General features: G+C 37.0%; 4 protein-coding genes across 7 annotated transcripts; 1 reads left to right on the top strand and 3 right to left on the bottom strand.

Annotated features, from left to right (window-relative positions):
* Positions 1–427: 427 nt before the first annotated feature.
* Positions 428–5820, bottom strand: rnf141 (ring finger protein 141). Of its 2 annotated transcripts, none has more exons than XM_079620752.1 (6): positions 5692–5784; positions 4510–4704; positions 3710–3818; positions 3423–3604; positions 3202–3309; positions 428–1825 (listed from the first exon to the last, which is right to left on the bottom strand). In XM_079620752.1, the coding sequence occupies exons 2-6, from the start codon at positions 4641–4643 to the stop codon at positions 1675–1677; spliced, it is 684 nt and encodes a 227-aa protein (XP_079476878.1). In that variant the 5' UTR covers positions 4644–4704; positions 5692–5784; the 3' UTR covers positions 428–1674. The 2 variants fall into 2 exon arrangements, with proteins under 2 accessions (XP_079476878.1, XP_079476879.1); XM_079620753.1 differs by having other exon boundaries at positions 496–1825; positions 4510–4739; positions 5692–5820.
* A 369-nt stretch (positions 5821–6189) lies between these two features.
* Positions 6190–8525, bottom strand: lyve1b (lymphatic vessel endothelial hyaluronic receptor 1b). 2 transcript variants are annotated; one of them, XM_079620751.1, is made up of 6 exons: positions 8392–8525; positions 8129–8294; positions 7306–7445; positions 6662–7072; positions 6496–6577; positions 6190–6398 (listed from the first exon to the last, which is right to left on the bottom strand). In XM_079620751.1, the coding sequence occupies exons 1-6, from the start codon at positions 8471–8473 to the stop codon at positions 6218–6220; spliced, it is 1062 nt and encodes a 353-aa protein (XP_079476877.1). In that variant the 5' UTR covers positions 8474–8525; the 3' UTR covers positions 6190–6217. The 2 variants fall into 2 exon arrangements, with proteins under 2 accessions (XP_079476877.1, XP_079476876.1); XM_079620750.1 differs by having other exon boundaries at positions 6496–7072; positions 8392–8512.
* An 859-nt stretch (positions 8526–9384) lies between these two features.
* LOC307002851 (uncharacterized protein) lies at positions 9385–14386 on the top strand. The gene is made up of 9 exons (XM_079620773.1): positions 9385–9421; positions 11880–12054; positions 12493–12633; positions 12713–12913; positions 12990–13177; positions 13321–13534; positions 13711–13809; positions 13884–13951; positions 14029–14386. Exons 2-9 carry the CDS (start codon positions 11890–11892, stop codon positions 14183–14185), a joined length of 1233 nt encoding a protein of 410 aa, XP_079476899.1. The 5' UTR covers positions 9385–9421; positions 11880–11889; the 3' UTR covers positions 14186–14386.
* A 375-nt stretch (positions 14387–14761) lies between these two features.
* On the bottom strand, positions 14762–25895 carry eif4g2b (eukaryotic translation initiation factor 4, gamma 2b). 2 transcript variants are annotated; one of them, XM_079620771.1, is made up of 21 exons: positions 25667–25895; positions 24872–24980; positions 24135–24200; positions 23917–24057; positions 23371–23473; positions 22636–22767; positions 22395–22461; positions 22126–22277; positions 21894–22004; positions 18593–18775; positions 18310–18448; positions 18059–18222; positions 17862–17975; positions 17440–17568; positions 17199–17303; positions 16891–17106; positions 16535–16793; positions 16113–16317; positions 15794–16002; positions 15557–15678; positions 14762–15461 (listed from the first exon to the last, which is right to left on the bottom strand). In XM_079620771.1, the coding sequence occupies exons 8-21, from the start codon at positions 22207–22209 to the stop codon at positions 15396–15398; spliced, it is 2106 nt and encodes a 701-aa protein (XP_079476897.1). In that variant the 5' UTR covers positions 22210–22277; positions 22395–22461; positions 22636–22767; positions 23371–23473; positions 23917–24057; positions 24135–24200; positions 24872–24980; positions 25667–25895; the 3' UTR covers positions 14762–15395. The 2 variants fall into 2 exon arrangements, with proteins under 2 accessions (XP_079476897.1, XP_079476898.1); XM_079620772.1 differs by having other exon boundaries at positions 18310–18415.
* Between the last annotated feature and the right edge of the window lie 760 nt (positions 25896–26655).

The raw sequence follows: 26655 nt of genomic DNA, 5'->3' as shown, positions 1-26655 counted from the left end.
TCAAATCTATTCTTTAAAAAAAAGAAAAGTGGGACGTTCTGATAAACTGTTTCAGTATTTTACATGGTTTCTGAAAATGGGAGCATACATTTATAACCTTTTCTTAACAAGGGAGTCTTCGGGATTCTGACTTGAACAATGTATTTTATTTATTTTATTTAAGTTTTTGTAAAAAAAAAAGGCACAGGAAATGGAATTAAAATTTGCCTTGATGAACTAGTTTGTTTTCAACCTGTGATTCTGGGGCGGGGTTTTTTTGTGGCACAAAATAGACTTGTGTGCTTGAACTTGCACATTTTGTACACCAACATTGATGGTTAAACTGTTGTAAGGATGTTGTATAATGTATGGGTGGTTGGCCTTTGAAAAGCCTCCTGAAACATGCCTGAATGCTTCATATCTTCACTAATATCCGAATACTGCACTCAAAGTAAAATAAATAAAGTGTGTCAAAAAAGCCTTGCTGAATCATTTCATAATGAGATTGTAATAGTTCATATTCCAGATAAATAGAAAAATTATTCTTTATTTGCTTGACACTGCAGCCCAGTGGAAGTACTAGGAACTGTTACAGCATTCAAACAAACTAACTAGAAAATATTCTATTTACTTTATTGTTCAAGATTTACACAAGAAGACAGAACTGAGAACATCAAACATCCCAATTTAGTGCATAAGTAAAATAAATCTCATTCAAAACAACACTAAGAAGCAGCTAATGTCATTTTCTCTCTAATAAAACTATTAACAACAGTTCCAATCTCTATAAATCTGATAATATTGCAGAAACTAACATTTTTAAAACTATATTAGATCTTGATAAACTGGATTAAATCATCATACACTGCCACACAAATTGATATGTATATACTGTAAATAGATGTAGAAAGTTTGAGCTATACATTATCATATCTTTTATAATACAAGTGACTTCCCTAAGCCCACAAACTCAGTCTCTCTCATACGCACAAAAGTGCAAGATGAAAAGTCTAGGATTTCAAACTGAAAAATAAAATGAAATTAAAAGGTAACCAACCTCCACTGAGAGTGTCAGTGAAGCCCTATAAAATAAAGGTTTCATTTGCAACCTATTAAGCTTCAGAAGAAACCAAGCCATTAATCCATTTGAACGATCCAATTATTTTTCAAAATGAATGTAATATAACAGAGTCGTGCCCTATAATTACCATTTGGTCCAACTTACACAGATAAAGAGATCATGTCAAATGGATCACTGTAATTATTGTTAACCTTAGATTATAAACGCACATCAACATTACTAAATTAAGTTTGACTGAATTATAGTGTCAACAATACTATTAAACTGTTGAACATGCTGATACTGTGACGTTTTTTCAGGTATTACAAGGCCTTAACGGAACAAACGTGATTAAGTGCAATTACTTCACAAACAAGATAAAACGGCAAGTGCAACGAGGGAATTATGTTTTACAGCTACATGTTGTCTAGAATTTACCAACATGCATTCACAGTCTGTCAATTGACTAGATGTAATAATATGACCAAAACAAAAAGTCAAATAATCAGCAGTTATTGCCTCCAGTGAATGACACTATATAGTGCAACAAATAAACAGTCACCCTATAAAATAAGTATTTAAAGAAGGTCATTGTTATAGGGAGTTAGAGTTTGACAGTGGCACAGTGCTTCATTTTAAGGTCTGTGTGGGTGTCCGGCTTCATCTGCAAGATTGAGAATGTACCCAGCTATATCTTCCTCCGTGGGAGCATCTGACATGACCCATGATTCATTAGCGGCAGTCACCTGAATTCGGCAGACGGGGCAGTTTCGGCTCTGACCGCTCCTGTATGAGGCATAGACACACAATAGCACAGGGTTGGTCATGGCTGATTAAAATGATTGGTGAATTCTGTCATTATTTCTTGGTATAATGTTGTTCCAAACCAGTTTGTCTGTTCCCCCCCCCCCTTTTTCTGAAAAATTGTCCCCCCCCCATATATATATAAAAAAAAAAAAAAATGAATGAGGACTGAAGCTCTCAAACTTTATAAAAATAAATTAAATTGATTCTTTTTGTAGCATATAGTCCTCAATGAATCGGGCTGTAAAAAGTCTAAAATTCAGTTTGATCAAATTTAAGGTTGTTAAAAGTCAAAAACAGGAATCACAATGAAATTGTGAAAAACTAGATTTACGATGATAACTTAGGAAATGCGTCATCACAGTCCGTGAAAAGAAAGGGTCCATTCCTGATTTCATGCTGACTTTAATGTGATGATAAACTTCAAAAGGTGGGGTCAAAACGTGGCACTGTTGCACGTTCTGGTGCAGTTTCAAAGCAGTTTGCAAACAATGAATACCGCACATTTATGCCAAGTGATTGCTTGCTACTGTCGATGAATTATGATGTATTATAGTTGTGAGAGTGCATATTTTATCTGCCTCATCTTTTTTAGTGAGCAGCTGGAAGTAGTAAAGCAAAGACATTTTAAAATAAGAGTCTTCATTTCAGGCTTGTTTTTTTAGGCAAATTTCACTTCAAATTGTGCATAAAATATTTTTTTTTCTGGTTATTATTGGCATTTTGGTTACATAATAAACTGTATCTGGCATTTCATTAAACTTTTGAAGCTTCTCTCTAGGCTGGACCGGATAACAAAAATGGATAACATTTATGGTTGTCTTTTTATCTTTGCTTTCGAACCTTAACCCATTGAGCGTTTATTTTGGCAGAAAACCACAGGAAGACTTTCTCTATGCTGACAACCACAGTTTTAAAAACGATTCTCGACGCACAGTTATAACCGACTCAAACACACAGCACTTACAGAGTAGCATTTACTGAAAATCGAAACTGAAAATGAACAGTGCTGTGCTTTACTCTGAAACATGCAGCGCGTCAGAGTATATTTATATAATTATATCACAACCGGGGCGAGTAACACAGTATCAACGCCGTGAGGTTGTGCAGCGCAGTCAGATTCAATCCGTGCATGAAATAAATGTATTAGAAAACATAACATGATCTTGCAGTTTATTTAGTAAATGTTAAATGCCACCCCCCAGTCCTCACCAGAATTAGGAATCAGATTTGATCCTTTTTTTGTTATATGGACGAAAGTAAGCCATAAAGGTTTGGAACAACATGAGGCCAAGTACTTCCTTGTTTATGTGAGCTAATCGATTAATCAGTCATGATAATAAATCACAGATTCTTACCACTTGTCAATACACTTCTGACAGAAGCTATGTGCGCAGGGCAGAATAATGTCTGCTTTCCCATCCATACAGATACAGCACTCTTCCTCATCAGTCAACTGTTTAACCCTGTTACAGAGCACAAAGAGCATATTTTGATTGGTAAGACAATGAATGAGTCATCCATTATGCATCATTACATCAGGTGCAGATTTGGCAAACAAATGCAGTCACTAAAGTACCTGCCCATCCACATGCTGGCCTGGCAACTGTCTTCTGATGACAGCGGTCCTGAGGATCCTTCTGCTGCCACCTCTAAACTCCAGACTTCAGCTGCTTGACTGGTGATGTCTTTGTAGAGCTGGATAAACTGGTACAGGTTCATAATACGGGAGGCCTCCACCATTCCATTCTCCTTGTTAATCTACAAGGACACAGAGAGAACTGCAACAATTGCCATCCCACCCTAGATTGTAATCATATTAATATATTCCATTGATAAATGTATGGGTCTGTGCATTGATCTCACCTTGGTGCACACTATTCTCACAGCAACCTTCCATAAAGCAGTTGAATCAGATCCAGGCTGCACTTCAAACAAAAGGTGTTTTTTTTGGCCAGATGCTAGTTTAGCAGTTCTGTGGGAGAAAATTAAGTCATCCGTCAAACAGGATAATGTGTATATTTTTTTTACATTTAATACATTGATTTAAAGTTAGAATTAAGAAGGATATATAGCAACGTCATTCTTTCTTTTTGCAAATTCAAAAAAATATTAATAGACTATATATTTGTATTGTTATTTTTATCCGTTATTTTTCTTTCAATATTTAATATTAAAATAATATCATGTTTTTTATGGGATGCCACATTCTTATCAATCTCTAACAGATTATTGCAACTATAATTAAAAAGTAACTATTATTATCATTATTTACATTAACTATAATTGTTATTGTTTTACATATTATGTTCAATATTATAATAATATTATGGTTTATATGGGACGCCACATTCTTATCAAACTCCAGCAGATTATTGTGTCACTATAATTAAAAAATGTGCCTATTATTATTATTATTATATTAATGTAATTTTGCTTTACTTTTAACATTTTCATATTATAACAATATTATGGCTTTTATGAGACGACAACATTAAACAAAATATTATTATGATCATTATTTAAATGTATTGTTTTCCATATTATAATAATATTAAGTTTTTTATGGGACGCCATATTCTTAGCAAACTCCATCAGATTATTGTGTCACTAGCCTATATATATTGATGTATTGTGTATTGATTCATCCAAAAAGCCTCACTTACACATCATTGAGCTCCGCCACACGACCCAAGAACTCGTCATAGTTGAGGTATCCACTGTCACGCACTAGCCCCACATGTTTGATCAGTTTCTCAGGCAGTCTGGTCATTGCCTGGCCAGAAAGATGCTGGCCCATCCTGGCTCCAGATGGAGGTCTGCTCTGTAACAACTCTAGACCTCATTCACTGCTGGTGGCCCTAGACAAGAGAGGATGCTGACATGATGCGCTGCCCTGTAGTGTGACACACTGTACTTTAAACAGTAGTTTCTTACACATGCAATTTTATTACCTCATTATAATTAATAGAATACACTAAATAACTTGTAAAATTTTGTCACACCGAAATAGATAGCCTATTTAGGTGTAGTAGTGAAACTTCACTAAAATGTGATTAAATTTGTTAAAAGAACTGGCGGCCAGTCACAGCAGCTAAAATATAGACATTCCTTTATTCATGCACTGTGGGAAACTTTGAAAACTTGTTCAAACTTGAAAACTTAGAAAACTTGTTCAAACCTTTAAATAACATTTGAGGATTTGGGGGAAATAAATGTGTGATGATGTAGCCTAGATATTTAATGTAATGTAGAAGAGTGCAAAAGGAAGCATTTTCATTAGAGCTCACAGGCATCCCACTCACTAAATAGTTAAACCTAAAATATTTATGAAAATTAAGTTTATGCATATTAGGGAGCGACTTAACAACAATATGAACTTCTTGATGTGCTACAAAAAAGCATACGGCCACAAATTGCCACAAGTTGTCAATAATTGAGATCAGCGGTACATTTCGCAGACTTTAAAATAATACCTGAAACATTCATTCATAACAAATGTGCAACAATGCTTTCGAATAGAACAGGTGTTTATTTATTTTCTCATCTGCCCAATTTGATGTACCAAAAACCAAAAAAAAAAAAAAAAAAAACGAACTCTTTTAAAATAACTAATTAAGTAGACGAGTGAACAATATGGGTTTATTTCGGAATGTGAAAAGGCGGCTTAAAAACGATGATGTTTGTATATCGAATATTACTACAAAAACAACCATCTGGCTAACGTTACTAGTGCTAGCTTGCCTAGCCAAAGCAATACATAAATCTCTTAACGCAAATACACCAAAAGTTAGTATTAGCTACAAATATACAAGAACTCATCGATATGCAAATAAATGCGTACAAACCTGCTGACATTTGTTTTATCCAAGTAAATATTCGAGATGACAAGCAGGATGATAACAAGAAAACCTTTGACGCGGAATGATGACGTAAAGACCAGACTCGATTGTAAAAAAATACATCGAACTTTGAAGCAGATAAACTAGCAAGTAGGCAACTAAGGAATTTAAAGAGTAGGCCTACACATTATTCTCATTTAGCCTATTGGGTTAATTAATGCTCAAATGTGATAAAAAATGACCAAGAACAAACTAGTATTTACATCAGTTCTTAATATTTGAAAGAAAAGATTATTTAAAAAAAAATGAAATGAGCAGCAAGCTAAAAAAACAAACAAACAAAAAACAATATAAACAAATCATGTTTTTTTTAAAACACTTTTTCACCCCAAAAATGAAAATGTTGTTTCAAATCTGCAGGGCTTTCTTCTGTGGATCACGAGAGGAGAATGTGCATGTTTCTCTTTTACATATGGAGTTACAGTGACAGGACTTTTTTTTTCCCATTTAAATACAAAGTACAGTGTTTTTTTTAGGGAGAGTTTGGGTCTTGATCCATTTGAAGAATTATGTTGTTATATTTCCTAATGTTGTCGTCTTTGCTGGTCTGTTCTGGCATCCAATGCCTCTCACTTATTTGTTTCCACATCTCTGTTTCAATAATCTGTTTTGGCCTCATTCTGGTCCAAGATGGAAACCGTTGTCCTCTTTTGCTGAAAAAAGCATGGAGAATAGACCAGTCAGTAATGTATAGCCTATGCATGTCTCCTTTCATAATAATAATAATAGTAAATACAAGTAGAAACGTACAATTTGATGTACCAAGCTACACCTGCCGCTGCCAACAAGAGCAGTAGCACAAAAGAAATGATGACAAATGTTTTGGGAGTTGCTAAAATATAAAAACGACAAAAGAGTGTGATCAAATTAATGTGTAAAGTGATAAAAAAAAGTGATGTAACTTTTAAAACCCAACCTCTAGATGCTCTGTGAGGTGTAGTGGTCTGGGACAGCGCAGGCTGACCTGTGGAAGTTATATGCTGAAAAAGAAAATGAATGGATGAATAAGAGGAAGTCGAGGGGGATGAGGTTGAGAACTTGGGCGAGGTTCTGGAAGATTCTGGAAGTTCTGAAAGAGACAGAGGGCTTGGTGTTGCCTGGGAACTGTCACTGATGTCAGAAAGACTAAGTGTTATAAATGTTGATGAGGAAGTGTTGAAAGCAAAGGAAATGGATGGAGTGGATGTGGATGTGTAGGCAGGAGAAGAGGTTGACTTAATGGATGATGGATGGGTTGTTTCAGTGGAATAATGCTTGTTTGATGGTGTTCTTCCTCCTGTTGTTGGTTGAGGCCCGCTTGATGTTGTTTCAAATGATCCATCAGGATCTGGGGTGCATTGAGAGAGACATATTCTGATTATGTTGCACATTTGCCTGACAAACTATGTTAGCAGATTTATGTACTGATTTTATCATCATAATATGTTCTTCACAAAATCCAAAGTCCAGACATATTATATACATTTCTTTCAAATCACATCAAACATCATTGTTCCATATTTCAGGACATTGATTATTATGATGAAAGCATTTTTAAAAACATATTACACATAAACTTACCCGCTGGTTTAAAACAATAAACGTCAAACTTTGTGCTGATGTCAGCTCTCCAAACAGAAACGCCTGAACTGTTTCGACCACATTTTTCATTTCTCTCAATTCGAGGAATAACGGCAATTCGCTCTTCAATCCAACCAAACCTGTGTGAAAGAATCATATTGCACTCTTAGAAGAAACATAAAGAGTTAAAAAATTACTTCTAGTACTGGCAAAATACTACATATTATGAGGACTTTAGATACTTTAGTTGTACTTTTTATTTTACTTTTAAATATTTTAAATATAAGAGAGAAAAAAACACTAAACTTGGTTAAGGTTAAGATATTTATCTGACAAAATATTTTAGCAAAACAAGGCAATCTACAGCTACAGGTTTTATTTTATTATGAAAAATATATATATATATATATATAAATTCATGGAAAACAAACAGCTCTCAGAAAAAAAGCACTGTCTGAACATAATCAGTTATTACTTTTTTTGCTCTCTTGGTTTTGCATGTTTATAATTTATTTGTATGACATCCTGGCCAAAAATTATCTCTGCACAATATGGCATGTTTTTTTTGCGTTATCACAAATAAAATAATTGACAACATGCAATATGCTTAAAAAATATTTTACAAACTTTTTGAATAAAGGGTGAAGATTTTAAAATGTCATTTAGAAATAGGAATCATATTTCCTAAAAAAAAAAATCAATATCATATACAGTAATATTTTAATTAACTATTAAATTACTATTTTATTGTCTATAATTGACTATTAATCTGACTATTAAATTACTATTTAAGTCGTGCTTTTATTATTAAATAGTGCTTTACCTGCATGTCTGTAAGCCATTTTGGTTAGCTGTCTCCACTTCAGCTAGGTTTGCAATTCTCATTTTAATAGCCTCGCATGCCTCATTGGCTGTGGTGGCATTAAAACTGTACTTGTTGGTCTTGGTTTGGACTAACAACACTCCAGAAATTCCATCATTTGTAGGGACTAAAAAAGAACCAACATTAAAATGCAATAGATTCACAAACAATTAAAAGCCAAACAGTGCATTTAAATCAACAGAAAAAGATAGAGAGGAACCTACCTAGGATTTGACTCACGTCCAGACATGGTGTGCTTGTAAATAAGAAAAACAGTGGACAAAATGTTAACCAGACTCTTGCCATGACTGCAGAACATGCCACCAAAACTGCCCAAAAGGTTGAACACACTCAGTCTGTTGATGGTGCAGAAAGCGACCCATAGAAATAGGAAACAGGAGGTTGAGGATGATCTGTAAGATGACCTTCCCAAAGAGGGCATTTAAAGCGGGGGCAGAGGACATCTGAACAACTTTTGCTTCCTGTGGTTGTGCACCAAATATGTTACAGTAAATATCTTTAAACACAATCATGCACTTATAGACATTTTGGACAATTTGGAAAAATATCCATCCACCAGGCAGCTATATCGGACACTTTGGAGCAAGTCTCGGGCACCTAACAGGCATACCTTTATAAAAGTACTAAGCAACTAACAAACTACTTAAATAAAATATTTATTTGATGTTTTTAAAGCTTTATTATAAATATCATATATATTTATTATAAAAAAAATCAGTTTAAATTCATTGTTGATGTCCTTGATGTTTTTTTTATCCAAATATCCAAGTGAAACATGTATAATGTGTGTATAGCATGAGTGACATCCGAGGTAGGCCTGCTTCCTTCTTCAGGTCATTCTTTTCAGTGTTGTCAGCAATTTTGAAGGCTACATAAACAGAAAGGCTCATTACCAAGTCACATTCAAAGCAACCAGCCAAGTGGCATGCAAGAAGCTATTGCAAGAAGCTGGGACTGAGAACAGCGCATTACAGGCTGTTAGTCTAGCGAAGACCAATCAGGCAAAAATCTCCTCCTCCTATGAACCCACATGAAAGGTTGTACAAAATGACAGGAAGTTATTCGAAGCATCCTGCCATTTTGCAGATTCACATAATTTATTATCTCATCACTTAATTCCTGACTTAGAACATAACAACATAATATTTCCCTGACTGTGCAGAGATCACAGGATATAGACCACAAAAGGTTTTGACTGGGACTTTCAATTTTCTTCTTCTGTCATTTGAAGAGGTTTGTGTTCTCTGCTTCCTTTATAGTTTGTAGTCAAAAAATGTTACAAGAAAATCAGTTTTTGTTCAAATGACAGAATCAAATTGAATTGTTGTTACTAGGCATTTAATGTTTATAGCAAATCACAAACAAAGCTAACTAGGCCAGTGGAACTTGTCCTTTTTGTGCTGCTTCACTCTGCTTGAATAATAGAGAGGGTTGAGTTTCCATGCCTAGTCTGTAAAGTGAAGGGAATCAATACTTGTAAACAGTGTTGGGGGGTAACAAATTCCAAGTAACGTGGGATACGTAATCAGATATTTTTTCAAGCAACAAAGTAACGCATACTTTTCAACTTACAAATATCTGAGTTCATTTTTCAAATAAGTGACGCAAGTTACTTTTGTCCCCCATTTATTGCCTGACACCTCTCCTGTCCCCATGTTTAGAGAAATCGGGAGTAAATGCTGAGGCGTTGTGTAAACATGATGGTTATAGTTCCACACTATTGTGAGCATGCATTTACCCATCTCACTTGCACAAAAACAGATTAAGTATCCTCAAAATGAATAAAAATAGTGAAATGCAAAACCCTGCAATAATTAAATGATAAATAACACAATATACTGTATTTCACTGCATAAATGTATTTAATCTCACTTTATTAACTAATGTCTTTGCTGCTGACCTCAGATTATCTAATTCAGTCATACGAATAAGCAAAAATGGCTTTAGTTAAACAGCACATGTCTTTCATTTTTTGAATTGCTGCAGAGAAGAATAGAGGGCGCAGCTCAAACAAACCTTTCAGCTCACGGCAATTCGTACGAATTTTACGAGGTGGCTAATTCGTACGAATTTTACGAGGTGGCTAATTCGTAAGAATTTGTACGATTTTTGCTAAATCGTGCATATTTTACGAGTTGCAAAATTCGTTTGAACCTAGCCCTGACCCCGCCCCTAAACCTGCCCATCACGTGGGTTTAGACAAATCGTACGAATTCGTATGAGTGAGGTCGCATGAATTGGTACGAATTAGCCACCTCGTAAAATTCGTACGAATTGCCGTGAGCTGAAAGGTTTGTTTGAGCTGCGCCCTCTACTGTACAGGTACAATTTTGCATTTCTTTCAGTTTGGGGCTTATTCATTTAACTTTTGATGTGAAAGGCTCTTTACATGAGCCAAAAATATAACTTTCTTTTTATTAAAAAACAAAGAAGCAAGCCCAGGTTAGATGAGAAAAAGTAATACAAAAGTACAGTAATACTACTTTCCATTAAAAGTAACAGAATTAGTTAATTGATAAAATATAACACATTACTTTTAAAAGTAACTTTCCCCAACACTCCTTGTAAAGGATCGGGTGTTATTGAGGTAGACTATAGGGCCATAATGCAGAACCATTCTGAATAACAATTAGTTAGTTACTTAAGTCACTTGTATGCTATATATCCATTTTAGTGTGCTAATCATTTTTAGAGTGTTTCACACATTTGGTAAGTTGCTTGTAATGTAACAATGATCATCCTGATGGTGTGATAACGAGTAGGCCTAATCGCAAAATAAATTAATACATGGACATTAAATCTTGATTTGATTTTATACTTAATTCTTTTTTAAATTAATCTAACTAAAAATAATCTAATTAAAAAAATGTTATTAGATATATGCGATTGACCAATCAGAATCAAGTATTTTAGAGACCAGTGTAATAATACAGTGTATTAAATAGTGTTGCTTGTAAATAACCTTGAACTTTGGCAAGCAATGTGTCCAGCACTGATTGTGGTCCAAACATGAATGATAACTCAAATCGCTTTATTTTATGGAGTGCTATTATTTTTCCAAGTGACCAGGCTCAAGATTTTTGCTTTGGTGGACGATAAAATGGGAAATTGCCAAGAGACTTATGTAGGGTGAGCCATATGTAATGATCAGAAAATGATAGACACCTTTGAGGAACCACCCAGACACATCTTGGTAGCGAAATTTGTCTGCTTAACACCACTCACATTTGCATCAGAAAATTAAAACAATCTAGTCAGTCTTCAGTCCTGGCATCATTACCAATATGCTGTGAACCCTAACCAGCGTATTTCAGGATTTTGAGAGGCACTATGGTGCAATTAGTCAAGGATGAGGAGAGCTGTGTTTCAATCCTTGTGGTAGCATAGAGTTTCTGCTCCCTCTGTGGTGGTATAACATTTCCTTATAAATAATTAAACTAGGCTGCATGTTGGTGAGTCTCCTTAGTTCCCATTGCATGCACTTCTACAGGGACTCTGGGTCGACAGGAGCAAAAAAACAAAACAAACAAAAAAAACATTTTAAAACTGCTCAAAAGTTAAAGTTTGAAACTGGTTTCAGCGTCGTCAGAGCGATGACCCTAAGGGCCACCTCTCACGGAGAGCTCCAGAATCTGATTTCAATGAAGACCTATGCTTCAGACAGCGGTATTTTTAAGTCCCTTTCTCACAGCAGCAACAACATGGGGGGACGATTCGAAAGCATTGAGGAGATTAAAGGAGTTTCGAAACCCACACACCCTCCTCGAAGACCTGTACGTGCAGTCCGACCCGTCAGTGCTCTGAGCGCCAGCGGGTCCTTCCTGCAGATCAACCACCTGCAGGGAGAACTAGTGAGGAAGAGGAAGGTAGGTGCCGACATGATGGAGAACATCAGAGCAACATCCTGAGGGCACATTCTGAACATTAGGATGTATTTATACTGAATATAATTCTGCCTCATATTTCAGAACATTGTGAATGACGTTTGTAATCTTGTAATTTTGTCTAGCTTGTAATCTTGTAAGCTTGTAATCAAGTAATTTTCAATGCCAGTAAAATACTTGTATTATCATTTTCAAGTTATGTTGAAGACAATATAATGTCAGTACAAGTAATTATATATGTGTGTGTGTGTGTGTTTGTGTGTATGTATAGTTTCCACAGACATATTAAACAACAAAAGCTGTTAATAGTTATTAAAGTATCTTTTTAACTCTTATTATAAGTATTTGAAACATTCTCCATCAATATACTTTGTGTCTTGGATGCCTAGTGACCCTCATTGTCGCTGTATCTGTGTTCAGGAATGTGAGGACCTGAAAAAGGAGAACAAGTATCTGTCTAACGAAATTCACATGGAAAGGATCATGATGAGAACTGAGAGTGAGCTCACCATGAGAAACCTGCGGAATCTCAACCAGGAACTCCAGGCCCAAGTTAAAGAGGTGTGCACATTAAACATCTTGAAATATAAGAACAAGAACAAAATAATAATACAAGTTTTCTCTCCTTTGTTATAATAAGTTGAAACAGAAGGTGTATCTCAGCCAGCAGAGGGCGACACTGTGTTCCAGGGCAGCTGAGGATGCTGATAGAGCTCGAGCAGAGGCGGACAAGAGCAGGGCACTGGCAGAGACCCGAGCACTAGACAGCAGGCAAGAAAAAGATCTTACACTAGCTGACAAAACACGGCTGGGCGAAGAACTACAGCTGCTCAAGAAAGAGGTACACATACAATATCATGAAAATATACACTATGGCTCCACTGAAATTAAACTAATTTGCTTACTGTCATCCATAGCACAAAGATGTCCAGCTACTTTTAGCACAGGCTGAAAAGAATTACTTTGAGACCAAGCTTAAACTAGACAGGGCGTCAGGAGAAAAGCAGACTTTCCTGGAGGAGAACAGAATACTGGAAGATGAGAGGAACACATTACGACACAAACTGAAAGAACTGACTGAGGAGAATGTGAAGATAATGGAAAAGTAAGCTCACAAGCATTCGGAAGCGCCATTTATCTTTTGTAATTTAAGCAAAAGATCCTGGCTGGCATGCCAGAATTAGGGCCATTATAATGCAATAAAAGTTAAATGGGAATGGTTCATGATGCTGTCTGTCTCCTCTGCAGGGAGGTGAACTCCAGACGCAGAGCTTTGGTTGCTGAAGAGCGGAGTGAGAGGGCCAATAAAGCCCTGCAGGAAGCGGAGCAGGAAAGACATTTAGTTGAGCAGGAGAGGCAGGATCGCACCAGGGAGTGTCTCAGCTGGAGAGAGAAACACCAGGCCCTGGCAGAAGTCATCAGAGCCCAGGAAGAGCTGAAGTCTCGGAGGCAGACCAAAGCCGTAAGTCCTCCTGATTGTAGCGTGAAGAGTTCCTTTTGTGTTTATCATCATTATAACACAAGTAAACTGAATTTTTCTTGCATCTTATTTTATAATTTTCCTTACTAGTCTTACTAGTCAAATTACTCTTTAGAATGTTCTTTGATGATACCAATAACACTCGCATCTCACTTCAGTGTCAAGCTAATATTAAGAGCTACTTCCTGTGTATGACTGAAAGCGACCAGAGGGTTAAGATCCTGAAAAATCAAGACGGCACACCAAGAAACTTCACGGTAGTTTCTGATATGCACATTAATAAACTTTTTTTTATTTTTTATAATAGCATTAAACAATATGCCCCCAACAGGAAGGAGACCCTGTGTATATATCTACACCTGACCTCAACAGTGAGGATTCAGAGAAGAGGTCAGGGAGGTAGGTCTTTTTCTCTCTTTTCTTACCAATGCTAAATTAAGACCAATGTCTTGACTTAATTTGTCTCATCCCTTCAGCAGAACAATGTACAGGGTGGCAGCACCTCGAGTTGGAAGAGACACTGGCCCACCCCACTTCAGTGAGCTGTCACCAATGGCAGACTCCCACGATTCTGGATTTTCAAGGAGAAACAGGAAAGTGGACTATTTCTGGATCCCCACTGATGAGGAATAACTGCACTTAAAACACTAGAGCTGATCAAGTTTTTCCTTTATTGTAAATTCAGCAATAGTGGTGAATCCAGCACTAAACAGCCTTACAATGACATGATCATAAGCCATTTCATTTGACAATTGGATCAGTTAACATGTTGGCAAATGCAAGTATAACAAGATTAACTGTCAAATACAATTAAACACCTGTCAATAAAAGGTTGTTTGAGAACCCCTTATTGACAAGGGCAAAAGCCTTTCCCCTTTAATGGGCATTGAGGGTTTTCATTTACGTTTAATGATCAATTAAAAGGCAGGTTAAAATAATCCACCAGTTTAAGGGTTAAGATTGGAATAATTTGCAGCAGATCATTTGGACCTGAAGGGCAACATTACAACAGCCATCAGACAGAACACATCTCAGTTACCTTGTCAGACCACACTGCAGACAACATTAAGTAAGGCTGGGGCAGCAGAGGCATTAAGTTGACACTAGTAGCTTGATATCGGAATCTTGAATGATAATACTTAAACTACTGCAAGCTGAGATATTAGGTAGTGTGTTGTGCAAAACTGAATGACTATGCAGTTGTTCTGGATCTTAAATTCAAGACTAAATTTAGACATATCAGAAGCCTGTACTAAATAACGCTTATTCAGGAGGTAGAAGTGGAAACTGCTAAAAAGTTACAGTGATTACAGTTTTAGATGTTTAAATCATGCACGAGGGTTGAAGGATATTGCAACCGACCCAGAATAACACTAAAAGTGTCTACAGCGTAACCTATGAAGGCCTTTCAACTAGGATCTCATGATTAATGTTAACCAATGCCCCAGACAGACTGCAAACAAATCATTGGTTCTATATAGTGACTGCTTAACTTTCGCAGACATCAAAATGTTTCCTGTCCTGTGTCTCGTGAAACAAAAACAGATTAAACCAGGCAGAACATGTAAGGAAAATTTGACTAACACTTTTTCTACTGAAAAAGCATAGTGGTTATCTATCATCTAAAAATAAAACCGATAACAAGCCAGACATTGGTTAGGATACAAGCAAACAGAGACATTACGATATTGGTATTACTATGCCTTTCGTTTAATTCATGAGCCTAGCAGCAGTGTAATAAAGCTGTCTGAGTGTGAGCTACTGCAAAGAGTGTGGGAACCAAAGAGAAGACAGCAAGTCATGTAGCAGGAAATTTATATGTACTATGAGGATTAGTCCCTCCTCAGTCGGCTTCCTCCTCTGACTCCTCTTCCTCAGCCGTCTCAAGCCAAGTCAGCCACTGGTTCACCTGAAAAGAAAAAGATTTGTAAATGTACATGCTTGTACTGAAGAGAGATAGAGTGAACTTTGTGTTTGAGAACACTGCATTAGTTAAATACACACCTGAAATAAGGCTTTTCCTTTTCCAGGAAATTCTTGGGAAACGTCTTCTTTCCATGCAATGAAAGCTTCCTCCTCAATGATCTCCAGGTCATAAAAGTGGACAAAGTAGCGAAGCAACATACCTAAATTGCAATAAAAAAAAAAGATAAAATAAGAGCCTCATACCTCAAATAAGAAAGTCATGTTTTATTGATCTCAACAGGGACAGAATCTTACAAATCACAGTAGTTTCTGTACCTTTTGGGAAAGCGTTGGAATTGCAGTGCACCTGCAGGGCGTACAGGGCACTGATCTGCAGGTCAGTGTGATCGTGGAGGAACTTCTGCATGACTGGCTTGAAGGCGAGTAATAGTTGCTTCTCCTGGTCCAGCTGCTCTTTAGAAGGTGAGGAAAGTTGCTCGTCACCTTCGGTCACACCAAGCTCAGCAAAGAAGTACTGCAGGAAACTGTTAAATGGAAAAACAGCAAGGCTTGTAAACTACTACATTAATTATAGCAAAATCTGAGTTGCATATATCTGCATTTGTAGATGTGAAGAAGATACAGTGGGTTGTACCTGGTCATAAGTATGTTGACGAAGCCCTTGTCTGTGTGGAGTTTGAGAGAAATATTGTCTTTGATCCACTTGTAGATGGTCTGAGGGGAGGGGTCTGCCTTGATTTGTTTCAGCAGTTCCTTCTCCAGTTTTAGCAAGGGGAAGAGGAAACTCAGACCTTTCCCCTCAAGAACTTCCAACATACGGTCCTTATTCTGGTCGATTTCTGAAAAATAAAAATAATAATCCACTAAATCAATCCCATTTATTATCAACATATCTAACAAATAATAATAAAAAATCTTTCAGAGGACTTTTCTGCTGATATAGCAAAAACATTTCAAATTTTCACTGCAAAAAACAACATCAAATGCAGTAATTGACCATCAAAGTCGAGTATTCCAGAGTTGTATAATAAAAACCTCTAAGTGTAGGAGACTTACCAGGAAGCATCTTCTGCATGTTGACCTTGCTCTGCTGGAAGAGATCTGTGAGCCACTCGCGGTCCTTGAGCTTGGAAGCTTGCTGCAGGCAGAGCAGGAAAAGAGGAAAGTGGTTGCCATTCTCCAGTGGATGAGCCAGTTCTGCCACACTGACCAGCTCAGCGATGACGGCTCGTGCTGCAAACTGGGCTAGGTATGACTTTACCAGAGGAATGTCCACCTCAATCTTAGGGCATTGATCCAAGACATTCAGCAGAGCCTGATGACAAAGCACAATTATTGGAATTAGCAGTGAAATGCTAAATGCAAACCCTTTTGATTGCTTAAAAAAAAAAAAAAAAAAAAGGGTAACTTACACACATGAAGTTTTCCCCAGTGATGAAGCCCTCAGTTCGCAGTGTATTGATAAGAGTGCTAGCTTGTTCTCGGTCTTCATCAGTTCTCTCCAGAGAACAGAGGATGATCTTACTCAACATCTCTGGCAGAAAATGTTTGGGAGCTTTCATCTCTCTCACACCAATGACAGCATCCTCCATGTTCTTACTGTTCAGATACTCCGTCACAATGTTCTCCTGTTGTAAACAATCAGTGAACCATTAGAAAATCTCCAACAATCAGTGATAAATGCTTTAAACATAAAAGTATAACAAACAAAGATACCCACAGTCATTTTCAGCAGTTCTTCCTTAGTAGGTGGTGGTTTCTTAATAGTCTTCTGAGGTTTCTCCTGGATCAGAGGGGGGTTGGATTTCAGACCAAGTTGAGGAGGCTAAAAAGAACACATGAAAGATGATCAGCACACTGGCAAGATAATATTAAAACCCTATAATAGCAATGAATTGCTCCCATATGTAATTAGTTGTAAAAAAAAAAAAGAGTTCAGCAAAGCTTAGAGAGATTTATACCTGTCCAAGTGGTGGAGTCTGTGTCCGTGGAGGCTGAGCACTGGGAGGAATCATGGTGGGAATCTGGGGCTGCAGTTTTGGCACTTGGTTTTTGTTCAAAAGGAAGGACTGAGCAGGTCTAAGGCTGATCTGTAAGAATGGATCATGGTAAAAACAAACATTGTTAGGTTAATTACAAAGATTAAAATGCTTAAGACCATTGTACCAATTCACACCCTCATATCTCATAATCGCAGTCAGCGGACTGGGTAGGAGTTCAAGAATGAGGGATAGGAGAGAAGCAAAAGGAGGAGATAAAAATAAAGAGAACAGACAAAGAAAGAAAGAAAACTACTATCCAGTTGAGTCCCTCAGAATAACGCGTCTTTTTATAATCACAGGGTGCAAGATGTTTTACTCAATATTTAGTGCCTCAGGCATACCTCATCTGCATTGAGCTGACCCCCCTTCTTAAAGCGTGGAGGCATGTCTTTAGATTGAGCTTGCTGCTGGTTCGAATGGTTCTGGTTTTGATTGTGAAAATGCTGATTTTGTCCCTAAGGATATACAGTTATTTAGCAATCTCATAAACTGCTTTGAAAAAGGCAAATTATTGCTGAAAAAAAATGTTTATGCTTACCTGGTTAGACTTGATGAAAGGCTTCATACCCAAGTCAAATTGTGACTGTGGTTGGGAGGTCATATGTCCACTGTGGCCATTGAAAAGAGGATTTGTACGATGACGTCCTAGGGTGGGGGAAAATCTGTCCTGGATCACACCTGGACCAGTTCCTATGCCAATACCTGCACATATAAATGGAGTTAATATGAAGACATGGCACATTTATCAAGAGACCGTTGATCAATACAATTCATAGGTTCTTAACTCACCTGGAATCTGACCAAACATATCGGCCAATCCCCCGAGAGTTTCTCTATCCAGTTTCATCCTGTTCGGCATAAAGGGGCCTTCTAGGAAGAAGTCCATTCTCATTCCCTGGTTCATGGGTGGAATAAAAACACCCAAATCCTTCACAAAAGGAAAGATAAAAGCTTCTAATAACCAACACTATTTAAACTTACATCAGTTTTTAATAGAAGTCAATGACTCTTTAGCCTAAAAATAATATTTGACAGTATTTTGTAAAACCTGAAAGAAAAACCACCGACTCACCTTCACTGCATCTTGACGAATCTGGTTAATCGTCTTTGGTCCGTTGTCGATGAAAGCTTTGCGAGGAACCCAATTGTTCTCTCTCAGCTCCACAGTGTCCTGCAGTAGGAAACGAATCCTTGCAGGCAAATCCTTGTTGTTCATTAAGGATCGCATACGGCCAAAGTACTGATCCATTAAAGACTGTGGGAAAGGCAACAATAAATGAAGTATTCCCACAAAGAAATTACAATCATGCTACACAATGGCTGTCATCCTCTTAAAACTGCTTTAGAAAAAAAAAAACTGCTTCCAAAAAGTCACAATGCCATTATTCCAATCAGTCATGGTTTGGTTCTTTCAAATATAAGGCCAATTTCAAGAAAACTGACCAATGTTAGGAACAAGGTGAAATTAAGCAGTCTATTTTAGAAAGAATAGGAGCCTGCGACAATAGTTTTATGGTTGAAACTAGGGGTGGACGATATGGCAAAAATATATAAAAATTCACAATTTTATCACAATTCTTTTTCATGTTGGTTTTACTATTTTGCAAGTGACTGAGCATTACAGCCAACTATTGTCCCCATTTTAAAAACAAATCCTTAGGTAACAAAATAGTCATAAAAATTGTCAATTAACTCAAATGGTTTTAAACCCAAATAAATGTATCTTCTGTTGAAAAAAAAAAAAAAGTTATTTGGAAGAATGTGGGTAACCAGTTGATGTACCCCAGTGACTTCCATAGTATATACAGTGCTATGCATAAGTTTAGACACCCATGCTAAAGTTGACTAAAAAGAGGAATAAAAAATCATCTTTTGGAAATTGAACTTAATGCCTTAATTTAAAAAAATAGGAAAAATCTAACCTTTAAGGACACCAATTTTCTTTGTGAATGAATAATGTATCGTAAATAAATAAATGTTCTTCCTTAAAATACAGGGTGCATAAGTTTGGACACCCCTATGTTAAATTCCCATAGAGGCAGGCAGATTTTTATTTTTAAAGGCCAGTTACTTCATGGATCCAGGATACTCTGCATCCTGATAAAGTTCCCTTGGCCTCTGGAATTAAAATATCCCCACATCATCACACACCCTTCACCATACCTGGAGATTGGCATGGAGTACTTTCCATAAGATCATCTCTCAATGCAAATCAAACCAGCTGTTAGGCTAACTGAAATAAAACCATGCCAATCTCCAGGTATGGTGAAGGGTGTGTGATGATGTGGGGCTATTTTAATTCCAGAGGCCAAGGGATCTTTATCAGGATGCAGAGTATCCTGGATCCATGAAGTAACTGGCCTTTAAAAATAAAAATCTGCCTGCCTCTATGGGAATTTAACATAGGGTTGTCCAAACTTATGCACCCTGTATTTTAAGGAAGAACATTTATTTATTTACGATACATTATTCATTCACAAAGAAAATTGGTGTCCTTAAAGGTTGGATTTTTCCTATTTTTTTAAATTAAGGCATTAAGTTCAATTTCCAAAAGATGATTTTTTATTCCTCTTTTTAGTCAACTTTAGCATGGGTGTCTAAACTTATGCATAGCACTGTATTTTCTTTATGGAAGTCAATAGGGACCAGCAACTGTGTGGTTAGCCACATTTCAAAAAACAATTTGTGTTCAGCACAAAAAATTTATTAATACAGGTTTGGAACAATGAGGGCGGCTCCGAGATCGGAAATTGGGCCCGAACCCAGAGTACTCCCCCCGTATCTCTGGTCAGGAAGATAACCAAGCAAGTATGAGGAGATGGGGTGGTGGAGGGATGCTGAAAACTGTCTAGGAATATGGGTGAGCCGACTGCGTATATTTATAGGTTTTACTCATGCTGATTGAGTGGACCTGTTGATTACTGATTGATGACAGCTGGTTGGAATGAATTCAGGGCTGGACATTAACTTTATAATGTCAAGTAAGTTTATGTTTCACTTGTCCATACACAAGTCACTTGTCCGGGTAAAGATTTATAATTTTATTATTTATTTTTGATAAATGCTCTTTCTACCCGGCAGATGCTGATTTACCAAGTGATACTTTAAAACGTGTAGCTACATTACATCTGAACATTAGCTAATATTTAACTATGTACATTTAACCAATACAAATGCTATTAATGCTTGTTTACAGTACACGGCTGCCGACGCTAGCTAGCGTCACTTGTCAGCCGGGTTGGGTTGCCCCCGACAGACGCCACAGAACATTACTCCGTCTTCATAAATAACCCAGTAGAATTCATTTCCATTTGGTTACAAATTTTCGTTCCCATTTTAATTCGTATGGTGCTATTAGTGTAACTGTAAGGTGACTTGTTTTTGGAGCTTTTCCTGGCGCTTTGAGGCAGGTAAAAATGTTTCAACTTGGACCGACTCCTGATTGGCCAATCAAACCATTCTGAGTTGGACACTGGTTCGACGGATTGTGGGGAAAAAAATGTGTTCGTTTCAAATCGGTAAAATTAAATCTGTAAAATAGACGTAATGAGTGGCACATAACGTGAAGTAACATGGCATTTTATTTTGTTTGAAATTTAACTTGTCCAGTGGGACAACTAATTTTCACTTCCACTTGTCCTACAAAAAAAATCCACTTGTCCCGGACAAGCCTTAATGTCGAGTCGACTTAATGTCGCAATCGACTTGATTGCTTGATCATTAGAACTTGTTCCTCCCGAACCTTGTTAATAAAACATCATATAATGAACTTTTGTGAACTGCAGTGTCCCGTTCCTCTGCGTTAACATTTGTTGTGAATATACGTCGCATTGTACAGTATGTTTAGACGGAGACACCAGAACTGCAACTGATAGAATGCACGATATTTCTTCAAAAGCATATCGTGGAGACAATCGTCCACGATCAAATTGTGATATCGCACATCCCTATTTGAAACTCATCCCAAACACCTTAAATCAAGCCTTAATACCTACATATGAGCATTAAAATATTATTTCTTGAAGACATTTAACTGATATAAGTGTATTTTAAAGTTAAACTTGCACTTTTACTTCCAACAAGACTTAAAAAAAAAAATACAAAAAAGAAACCAGTAAAAACTTGAAAGACATGAAATTGGTGTTTCCATTCATCAGTCAATCCATTTCTACTGGTGAATAAGAAAGTGAATAAGATATAAGTGTATTTTAAAGTTAAACTTGCACTTTTATTTCCAACAAGACTTAAAAAAAACAAAAAAAAAACAGTAAAAACTTGAAAGACATGAAATTGGTGTTTCCATTCATCAGTCAATCCATTTTTACTGGTGAATAAGAATAGTGACCCTTAAATGTTCTTGGGCCAGATGGTACCTTGGCTTTTTCATGGTCGAGTCTGGGCCCCACAGTCCTCATTATCTGACAGAGACACTCCAGATCCTCTCCCATGTCCTTGAGCTGGACCCTCTTCTTTTTTTCCAAAAGCTACAGAAAGTGTAGAGAATGACTCATCAAAATCACTGACTCACCATTAACCAAAAAACAAAATGGAGTGCAACTAAATGATGAGTGGGATATGTTGAGCGAAATAGAGAAGGATACATACTGTTTTGATGCACTTATGAAGGATAGATTCATGGATGAGGTCAAGTTTTCCGAGTTCTGAAATGAATTTGATATTGCCAAGCATCTTGATCTTGGCAATGGCACGCTGCTCCTCCTCCTCAGAGGTGAGAGGGTTGTCTTGTTTGTCATAGACTTAATGCAGAGACATTTGAATATTAGAAACCTGCCACAGAGCATAATGCCTTGCAATAAAACAAAACAGTGTGTGTGTGTGCGTGTGTGGGGTTTGGCAGGGGAGAAGTGACTCACGGTCAACATTTTTGGCGCGGTTTTCAAATTCATCTTGAAGTTTGGAAATTAGAAGTCTTCTGAAAGTCTGCAGGGAAATACACCGTTATTAAAATTAATATGGTGCACAATGAGAAAATAAAACTAAAGGGCAATTAGCTTGCTAACCAATCATGTCTGGAAATTAACAGCTCTTTCAGATTCAAACCCTTAAGAAACACAGATATGGCATTCAATTAATAAATGGCATTTAGGAACTCACTGTGCTCTGCTTTTGCGATGACTGGATTTCAGGTGTTGGGCCATCAAAGTTTGGTGCATCCTCTGCCAAACGCAGACATAGCTGAGCATAGAGTGAGCTGTATTTGGGCTCTTCTAGGGCTTTGTCTACGATCTACGGGAAACAACAGAATTAATGTAGCCACATGTATTTCAGTAGTGTATAGTATGTTTAGCTATATTTATAGCTGTTTTTTTGTTCGTTTCAAATGCATATGAATCTCGGTTGCTTTTAAGATCTTTAAAAAGGCAAGATTCAGTATTAAAACATTCCTGAGAACTTTTTTTTTTTAGGAGTGGCAAAGTAATCTGGCTTAGAACTAATATCCAAGCAGGGTTGAATGATAGTCTAAATATTTGTATTTCAATAACTAATACCACAATGAATCAATCGATTACATGAGCAAAACCAATAACCAGCACTACCAATAAAAAGTTTGAGGTCAGTAAGATTTTGTTTGAGAGAAATTATACTATTTTGCTTTTGTTTTGAACTTTGTATTTAAGGAATCCCAAAGTCATGTTTCCACAAAAATATTAAGAAACATACGTTTACAACAATAAAAAAAAAAAAAAATGTTGTGTATTAGGATGATTTGTAAAGAATCGTTTGGCTCTGAAGACTAGAGTAATGGTGCTAAAATTCAGCTTTGCCACCACAAGAATAATTACGTTTTAAAATAGAAAAGAGCCATTTTAAATTATAATACCAGCTTACCAGCAAGATGACTCCTTTGAGGACAAGTTTAGAGTCTACGCCCGCATTGAGAAGCTCAAGGCATAGCTTGTCAAACTTCTCAGGGGTCAGCTTATTAAGTATGCTAAAAGAGAAAAGCAACAGCAAAGAATAAACATCTTGTACCAGTTAAAACAAAGACCACAGTTTACCACATGTAAAGATTTGTGCTTATCTGAGCTTGAGAGCATCAGCTGACACAACCACAAAAACATGCTCAAAAGGCCAACAAAAAACAACGAACAAAAGAGCTCAAAAACAGAGGCTTCTTTTAAGCTCATCACAGCTGAATTGAAAATTCTGAATCACCATGCACCAGCTAATTTTTTTCTGCCTTTAATACATTGTTAGCTTACTGCGCAATTTGTACAAGTACACTTCTGAAATGCATAACTTGGACACAGTCACCTCTAATAGATTATTGATCCCAATCATTTTCTGTAAAGCTGCTGTGTATGTGTATTGAGAAAAGTGCTATAAAATAAATGTGAACAAAATTTAATTTTCATGCTCCTTAAGGACACTTACCCTCTCACTTTCCTAAATATTCCATCGTGATGTTCTTTTTCATTGGAGGAGTTGACATTGGAGGAGTTGACATCTCGTCTAGTGCTTCGTGAAGGAACCCATCTCTGAACGCTAAGCCCTGGGGTTTTCCCCAGGTACTCGCTAAAGACAAACAAAGCAATTAGAGTCTATAAAGCATGTAACAAAGCTGGAATGTTTTTGACTTTAGCAAGGCATACCTGTTGCCGACAGTCTTGGGATAGTGCTGAGTTGCACCCCTACCTCCTCCTCCGCCCGAAGAAGCACTAGAACAAAAGCAATATTAGATTTAACGACTTCAAAATGCTTTTCACACAACAACCACCACAAACCAATACTTAACTGGCTTACAGTTATCCAATTTGTTGTGGAAACCATTTTAAATAGCAAAGCAGAAGACAAAGGAACTAGTGGACCAGTTAATACACCTTATGACTTTTTATCTTTAACGTGGTAAGAACCCCAATATCTGAGTGACTCTCCCATCTTGATCAATTATTTCAATCTTCAATTCAAACATCCTTTTAAAAATTCAGGCAAATGCTTTACCCCTCTGTCATGAGTTAAGTTAAATCGACTGAACTGTCCACTTGCTCAAGGCGATTGGTGCGGCGTCAATGCAGATGCTCGGGTCTAAAACGCAACTGAACCAGTGTGCGATAGAGAGAAATGCCAGTCATTACACAATGTTCATGGGTGTTTAATATGAGAGTAGACCTATACATATCATTTTGACCTGAAAAGCTTCAACATTGGGAAATCCCATTTAAATAGGGTGCCTAAAAATGAAGCATTTTGCTGAACAAAAAAAATATTTAAATACATTTAGGGCAAAAAGTGCCTATATTTTTAGTCTATAGCTAAGCTAGGTTTCTTCAACAGATGTTAAGAAAGACTGGTAGCCAAATCCTGGCCAGTGCTTGATGTTTGATCTCACCTGAAACGAGAAGCACCCCCTTCTGCAATCACACTCTCCACTTTGGCGGCTTGACAACGAAGAATCTTCAAAAAAATTATAATCAAAGGGCGGGGTGGGGAAATCCGAACTGTATGAGAGATAAAGAAAGTTAAGGACACATGATAAAACACAACTAACAGGTTATGAAATGACTGCGTATTACAAACACTCAGGAGGTAACGTTAGCCTACTAGTCTGGTCAGAGATTTACTGATTTCCTCTTCCTTAAAACGAAAAGGCCTAACGTTACATCAGAGATCGATGTTTAACTGTTAGCAAACATTTTATAGAACGAATATTTGGTCGGAAACAAAATGGTTATCCACCTTTCATAGCAAAGAGGCGAGACATTTTGCTTGATAACACAGTAACGTTAACAAAGGCAACAAAGAAAAAACAGAAACCATAAAAATAACGCTTTTTAGATATCAATATTTTGAAAGCATGAAAGATGACCGAATCACTTAAACTTACGTTAACAACAAAACGTGAACATATAACGTTATATTAACATTTATTTGGCGTAATGGCTAGCTAGCATGCTATCTTTGGTCACGTGGCATTTTCAAGATTCAGGACACGGAGAGAAGCCAAAATGAGACATACAAGTTATATTAATATGTCTAACACGACTGACACGTATTTTAATATTTTAAATGAACAGTAATACATACAGAAACGCTCTCAGGTGTTTGTTCTATAACGACGCCATTTTCTGCATTCACGCTCTCACAAGCAGCCATTTTATCTTACGTTTTATACAAAAGAACCTACCTTTCCTAAGGCAACCTCAGTTTGGATTTTGGTTTGGTTCTTCTAAAAGAGAGAGGAAAAAATAAAAATAAAAACAGACGTGTTGGGAGTATTGGGACGGTAACCGGTCAGGCACGATTGCAGCTCACTGTGGGTTAGAAATGCTATGCGCGAGCCTCCTCCTGTCCTGACTGACTGCTTGACGTCACACAGGAACTTGATTTGTATTCGTCAGGACTTCGTTGTCAGTATTTTTCCGTTATTAACCATGCTACAGATATACCTATTTGGTATGGTCTCCTAAAGATTCATTTAAAAATAATTGTAATTCATTTTAGAATATTTGATTTGATCATAAACAAAACGGTTGGTCTTGGCCATAAAACTATCATTTGGTTTACTCTTGGGTCCAGTTGCATAAACGTTATTAACCATAATGAGAGTCTTAAGAACTAGTATGAACAACTATCAGTTAGTTAGGGGTAATCAGTCTTACTTTTGGGTATCAAATCGAATTTTTTTCTATGTAACTGACTTAAAAAAGTTATGAACTGATGACAACTTGTTATTAGACTATGCATCTGGCCCCTGGAGTGGACATTAACATTGCATACCATGAATGTCACATTGGCACATCGGCATGGGATAGTGGAATGTGTCGCTTAAAACAAGTGACATGTGCTAGTGGATATAGTGGCATGTTAGGCCTCTGACACTATTGCGGAACACTGACTGTAGCTGTGTCCCAATTCAGAGGTTGCATTTTTCGAAGGACTCAGACTTCAGAGGCTGAATCCTTCGAAGGGCGGACCGAGCATTGTTAGATGGGACGTCTAGTCTACCTAGCTGCCGTTGATGAGTAGCAGTAACGTAGGCCTACTACACTTTTTTGAAAGTTAGGCTTATTCAACTGTCTGAAAACAAAACAGGGTTCACAAACTGTCTAAATATGTTCACCACGGTCAATTTCTGTATAATAAAGAGTATAGGAACTTAGTAGGATAAGTCAA

Source organism: Phoxinus phoxinus (genome assembly GCF_949152265.1).
Source record: "Phoxinus phoxinus genome assembly, chromosome: 8".
Classification (NCBI taxonomy): Eukaryota; Metazoa; Chordata; class Actinopteri; order Cypriniformes; family Leuciscidae; genus Phoxinus; species Phoxinus phoxinus.
This window is presented reverse-complemented; position numbering and strand designations above follow the sequence as displayed.